Source organism: Penaeus vannamei, chromosome 13 (genome assembly GCF_042767895.1).
Source record: "Penaeus vannamei isolate JL-2024 chromosome 13, ASM4276789v1, whole genome shotgun sequence".
Classification (NCBI taxonomy): Eukaryota; Metazoa; Arthropoda; class Malacostraca; order Decapoda; family Penaeidae; genus Penaeus; species Penaeus vannamei.
Window position 1 is genome coordinate 43,956,629 of NC_091561.1, and position 6,987 is coordinate 43,963,615.

At 40.2% G+C, this 6,987-nt stretch overlaps 1 protein-coding gene across 1 annotated transcript in view; it reads left to right on the top strand.

Moving 5' to 3' along the window:
• Positions 1-6,779, top strand: part of LOC113814588 (uncharacterized) — a gene marked incomplete at its 5' end in the record, with an annotated part of 14,066 nt that extends 7,287 nt beyond the window's left edge. Inside the window, 2 exon segments of the mRNA XM_070129301.1 lie at positions 2,060-2,291; positions 3,499-6,779. Of these exon segments, the coding sequence (XP_069985402.1) occupies positions 2,060-2,291; positions 3,499-3,590 (324 nt within the window).
• Between the last annotated feature and the right edge of the window lie 208 nt (positions 6,780-6,987).

A 6,987-nucleotide genomic window follows, 5' to 3' on the forward strand; every position in this document is an offset into this window, starting at 1 on the left:
TAGGGAGTGTAGGAAGGGGGGAGGGAGGAGGGGAAAGGGGTAAAAGTAAGGGAGAGGGAGTGAAGGAGTAGGGAGTAGTATGAGAGGAAGGAGGAAGGGGTTGCAGGAAAGGAATGGGGGTGTAGGGAGGGGGAGAGGTAGGAGGAGTGGGGAAGGGGTAGGAGGGAGGGAGCGTGGGTGTAAGGAGGGGGAAGAAGGGGGTAGGAGTGAGGGGGAGGGGAGGAGGAATCCAAATTAAAATTCAACACTTTATTCTATTAATTACAATGGGTATTATATTACATATACGGTGTTTACATTATGCAATAAGATGCTATGAACATAGATATTGTAAAATGCTTGTGAAACAAAATTTCACTGAACACTAATATCATATGTGATTGAAATGTCGTGCTCGGCTTGATGTTGAAGCGCCTGGATGTCATTAATATTTCAGTAGATATCCTTTCACTTTTGTTTTAAATGTCTTTTGGTTGGAAATATTTCTAATATTTTTAGTTAATTGGTTCCAAATCACCATATTTCTTGCACCGGTTTCTGTATTCGATCTTTTGATATATATAAGCAGTTATTTTGCCTTGTATTGACACCAGCTATATTTAAGGGGTCTATAAGGGGTATGTAAATTTTCATACCATACCCAGTCTAATTTAGAAATTTACTCTGTGATAGGTTTCCATAGCACCTTGAATAAACATGCAACTATGTACTGTTGCTTCAATATTTAAGCGGTATTTTAGGGGGGTTTCGCGTCCTGAACCCTTATAGGGACCCCTTATCGGAACACCACATAGCCTAAGCCAGACAGGACCTCGAAACCTTTTTAACACGCCCAAGAACTCCATCCAATTCCTTGTGGTTGCTGAGAAAAAGTGAACTTAAGTAGGTCACTGGTTATAGTTTATGGAAGGAAAGTTGTTAATATATAGCCCTGTGGCCGGCCCCTTGTTTTCGGTTCAGTTGGATGGGGCTTGATTGTTTTAATTTTTTGGGGGGGTGAGGGCTCTGGCCAGGACCTGAATACTTCCTAGTGCTACTCTTGCGGCAAAGTTCTGTAGTTTATGTGTCCTTTGTATTGGTGTTTTATTTCTGGAGCCCCAGATGTTTAGCCAGTAATTAATTATACTGTGCTAGGGTTTGTATAACCAGTTCTTGTTTCTGTGGGTATTTTACTTTTGATGGGATTTAAGCATATCAAAATTCCCATTATTTTCCTGTAGATGTGGTCAGTGTGTGTCTCACATGTAATGTATGTCTATGTAGATTTTTTTACTGTTGTGCTGGGTTTGATGTAGCAGCCCTGGAATTCTATAACTGTATCAGTGGGTATTTTTTAAATGTTCTGACGGCTACCTATAAAAAATACTGTGTTTTCTGTGGATTTAGCTTCAGGTCGTTCATATTGTTTAGTTTCTGTTAGTTTTTTTTAGCTTTTCCTATCAACTCATTTAAATTTGTTAACAGAGGCGGCGTGAAGAAACTGAGAGTCATCAGCGTACTGAATAAGAAGACAGCTTTTTGCAATTGATGACAGATCATTAATATAATGAATATAATGGAAAAAACATATAATTTGTTAATAATTAATTAATTAAAGTAACATTAATCATTGATTAATTAATATTAAGAATTTAATATAATGAAAATGGTGAATAAGATTGGGCCTAGGATGGAGCCTTGTGGAGCAATGAACGAAACTTGTTGCTTTGATGATAATTGTTCATGGATTTTGACTGATTGAGTTCTCGCAAAGTAATTTTTGAACCAAAAGTTAACGATTCCGTGATTTGTTCGTTTGTTTAAAATTATTTCATGGCTGACGCTATCAAAGGCCTTCGATGAGTCACATAGAGTGAGTAAATTTATCTGATTGTCTTCTTGTCCTCCTTACTCCTCTTACTCCTCTCCCTTCCTCCCCTATTCTCCTAACTTACTCCTCCTCTTGCCCCACTGTTTTTCCCCCTCTTCTGACCCCTTTCTTTTTCTTCTGATTTTACCCCCTCCTTTCCCCCTCCTCCTCTTACTAACCCCCCCCCTCCTCTTTCTCTCTCCCCCCCAGGTTGACCCCCTCCTGACGACGGAACCGCAGGTGACCTCTGACCCCGAGACGCAGCTGGAGACGGCGTGGCTCGGCCTGACCTTCTCGCTCCGCCCAGGCCAGGTCGAGCGAGGTCAGGTCAGGATCAAGTGCGTGGCCTCTTACCCGAAGCTGTACTGGAAGAGCTCCGAGGTCGTCCTTCAGGTGGTGGGCGCAGAGGGCCTGGCCGGCGCCAGCGGGTATAATTCGCAAGGTGGGTTGGGGGTTGGGGGGTTGGGGGAGGTGGTAGGGGGTGGGTGGACGCACTGATAGACGGGACTGACTGACTGACTAACGGACGGATGAACGGATGGACTGACTGACTTGACTGACCCTTTGACTGACAGACTGACTGACTGACTGACTGACGAACTGATGGACTGATGGACTGACGGACTGACGGACGACCTAACGGACTGACGAACGGTGGGACGGACTAACGGATGACTGACTAACTGACTGATGAAACAGATACAGATAGATAGATGGGATGCATGGATGACTGGTGGGGTTATATTATTATATTTTTGTGAACTTAATATCATCCATCGCCTGTTCCTCTCCCTCTCTCCCCTTCTTTCCTAACCCCTAATCCCTTTTTCTCTCTCCCCTTCCCCATTTCCATCCCCCTCCCCCTCCCTTTCCCTACTTCCACCTCCCTTCCCCTACTTCCACCTCCCTTCCCCTGGCCCTCCCTTTCCTCTTTCCGCCTCTCCCCTTTTCTTATTTCCACACCCTCCCCCCATTGTCATCATATTCCCATTCCCCTCCCTTTCCTTTATTTCCACCTCCCTCCCCACCCTCCCTCCTTCCCTCTCTCTCCCTCCTGCTCCCCTCCCTCCTTTTCCTTCCTCTCTTCCTCCTGCTCCCTCCTCCCTCTTTCCCTTCCCTCTCGCTCTCCTTCCTCCTCTTTCCCTCCCTCCCTCTTTCTCTTCCCCCTCCCTCTTTCCTTCCCCCTCCCTCCCTCCCTCCCTCTTTCCTTCCCCCTTCCTACCCCCTCCCTCTTTCCTTCCCCCTCCCTACCCGTCCCTCTTTCTTCCTCCTGCCCCTCCCTCTTTCCTTCCCCCTCCCTACCCTTCCCTCTTTCCTTCCCCCTCCCTACCCCTCCCTCTTTCCAAAGTTCTCCCTCCCTGCGTACTACCCTTCCCTCTTTCCTTCCCCCTCCCTACCCCTCCCCCCTTTCCTTCTCCCTCCCTACCCCTTCCCTCTTTCCTTCCCCCTCCCTACCCCTCCCTCTCTTTCCTTCCCCCTCCCTACTCCCTCCCTCTTTTCCTTCCCCCTCCCTACCCCTCCCTCTTTCCTTCCCCCTCCCTCCCTACTTTCCTTCCTTTTTCCCTCTTTTCCCCTCCACTCTTTCCTCTTCTACCAGTTTCATAACGCATTAATGCCACTAATTATTTTTTTTCTTCTCTCCCTTTCAGGCTTCTTGCTGACTGACATCGCCCCCCCGCTGGACATCGCCCCCGTCCTCTTGTTTCTCCCTTGTCTACACTTTATCTTCGCCTTCTTCTAATTCTCTCTTTATCTTCGCCTTTTTTCTGGTTCTCTCTTTATCTTCGCCTTTTTTCTAGTCCTCTCTTTATGTTCGTCTTTTTCTAGTTCTCTCTTTATCTTCGTCTTTTTTTCTAGTTCTCTCTTTATCTTCGCCTTTTTTTCTAGTTCTCTCTTTATGTTCGTCTTTTTTTCTAGTTCTTTCTTTATCTTCGTCTTTTTCTAGTTCTCTCTTTATCTTCGCCTTTTTTTCTAGTTCTCTCTTTATCTTCGTCTTTTTTCTAGTTCTCTCTTTATCTTCGTCTTTTTCTAGTTCTCTCTTTATCTTCGCCTTTTTCTAGTTCTCTCTCTTCTTTTCGTTTCTTGTTGCTTCTGTTTTTTGCGCCTCTCTTTTGTATGAAGTCTCTCGTCTCTCTGGCAGGTTGTTTTGTGTATATATATATGTAAAAAAATGTTTTTTGTACTTTTTTTAAGCTTCTCGTCTTTCATTCGCTTTTGATGTTATGTTTGTGGCTATGAATTATTTTTTTCCACTAAGTGTAGGATGTTCAAAAGTGTTTTCGCCGATAATTGATTTTTTTGCCTTGTTTATATTTATTTCCTTTTTCTCTTTCTCTCTTTCTCTTTCTCTTTCTCTTTCTCTTTCTCTTTCTCTTTCTCTCTCTCTCTCTCTCTCTCTCTCTCTCTCTCTCTCTCTCTCTCTCTCTCTCTCTCTCTCTCTCTCTCTCTCCTCCCTCCTCCCTTTCTTATTATTTCTCATTGTCAATTTCCTTTGTGTTTCAATTTTCTCTCTTCTCCTCTCCCTCTCTCTCCCTTCTATCTCTTCACACCATTCGTGCTTGTATTAAAGTGATAGCTCTAAGTCTTCCCTTTATTTATGTTATATAAAGAGATCTATGTTTTTATTATTATTATTATTATTATTATTATTATTATTATTATTATTATTATTATCATTATTATTATTATTATTATTATTATTATTATTATTATTATTATTATTATTATTATTATTATTATTATTATTATTATTATTATTATTATTATTATTATTATCATTATTATTATTATTATTATTATTGGTAAGTTCGCGTTTTTTTTTTCTTTTTAGAAAATGTTCTTTCCAGTTTGTTCTTTCTTCCTTTCCTTGTCTATCTCCACCTCCTCCCCCCCCCCCCTCCCACCTCCTCCGAATAAAGGAAAAGGAAAAGAAGAAAATGGGAAATGGAAGAAGATAGGAAAAGCAGAAGAGGAGAAGCAGAAGAAAAACATAAAGAAGAAGGAGAAAGAGGTGATACTAGAGAAACAGAGAAAATAAAGAAAATAAGAAAAATGAAATTTAAGCGAAGAATAAATTATTTGGCATACCTGAGGAGGAGGAAAAAATGTGAAAGAAAGAGAAGAGTAGAAAAAAGGAAGAAGTAGAAGAGAAAATGAAAAGAACACGAAAGGAACGAGTTGAAAAGGAACAAGAAAAAAACTGAAAATAAAAAGGAAGAAGAGGGAGAGAAAGAGAAAAAAATTGAGCCCATATGAGAGAGAAGAAAAGAGGTTAAGATACGTACAAAATGACAAAAGAAAACAATACAAAAGTACCTGTAAGATCTCCCTCTTCGAGACTCGATGAGACGAAGAGGTCAGGAGAACTCCCCCCCCCTTCCAGTAGCCATGTCCCTCCCCCCCTCCTCCTTCCCTCCTCTCTTCCTCTTCCTCCTCCTCCTTCTCTCCTCTCTCCCTCTTCCCCCTCCTCCTTCCCTCCTCTCTTCCTCTTTCTCCTCTCTTCCTCCTCCCCCTCCTCATTCTCTCTTCCTCTTCCCCCTCCTCATTCTCTCTTCCTCTTCCCCCCTCCTCATTCTCTCTTCCTCTTCCCCCCTCCTCATTCTCTCTCCCTCTTCCCCCTCCCCTTCCCCTTCTATCTATTCACTTCCCCACCTCCATCTCTCTTCTCGCTCTCCCTTTTATACCCAAAGTCAGCAAGACAAACGAAGAAATACTACGACAAAAGTGTAAATAAGAAAAAGAAAGAAATAAGAGAAGAGAAGAGAAGAGAAAGACATGGAAAAAAATAACGAGAATAGGAGAGTTTAGTCTTACATCCTTGAGAATGAATAATGAAAGTGTTTTGCTAACTTTTAAACTCCCTTAAAAGTTTAGGGAGAGAGAAGAAAAAAAAATGTGCATCTTGTTTTGATACTTAAATCAGCTGTTTTTGAACATTTTAGAAGCGTTATATAGTCCCTTTCTTATTTCTTCGCGTTTGTTCAAAACTCTACTGTTCACAACGAAGCTGTGTTTGAGTGATGGTGAACTAATATCCTGTTCATATAAAGCCCAGTATGTTAAATAACTTAATGATATAAATGTTTAAATATATTTCGAGAGAAGAGTGGGAAAATTATGCAGGCTCTCTGCCTTGCGTTCTAGTCTTACATCCCAGTCCGGAGCCTCTCATATATATATATATATATATATATATATATATATATATATATATATATATATATATATATATATATATATATATATATAATTTCAGTGTTGAGAGAGGCCTTTTCCCCCTCATGATATAATGTAACGTGTACTCAATATATGTCTGTCTGTTCTGAATCACAGTGTGAGAGCGAAAATGGTATTAATTAGCCTTCGAATTTAAGACCTTTTTCATCTTTGTTATATTTATTTATTTCCCTGTACCCTTAAAGTAATATATATATATATATATATATATATATATATATATATATATATATATATATATGTATATATATTATATAATATATAACACATCGAAGTGCATGTCGTCTTCAAAAGAAGTTACAAATTCATGTTTAATTTTAATGTCATTGTTTTTAATTTATGTTTTTTGTAATTTTTTTTCTTGCCTTTTTCTTCTCTCAGTTCAGTCGACAGACTTCAATTCGAAGCCTTTTGTTTTTTAAAAGAAATTATTGTGATAAATATAAAAATAATTACTCTATTGTTTTCATTTTCTTTCATGTACGGTGAAGAAAAAATACGATTTATTTTGTAAATTACCAGATAAGAAACGGATTTACTTTATATACACATATATATTTTTGTGTCTAGTCGCACTGAGAATGTTGCATATACAAAAAAGTGAATGTTCTGCTTGAATATTTTTGTAAATAGTGTTTCAGTCATTTTTGTACATTATCAATGCTTGCATACAAAGTAAAGGGTTAATATGCAATCCTTGTTTTTGTTTTAACCAGCTTGGCGTTGGACACTTATTTCCTCTCTCACTCTCACTTTCACTCTCATTCTCACACGTTCACTTTCACTCGCTCACACTCTCACTTGCACTCACTTTCTGACACTTGCGCTTACTCATTCTCTCATTCGGACACTCACACTCATTCTCTCACACGTACACTCACACTCATTCTCTCACACGTACA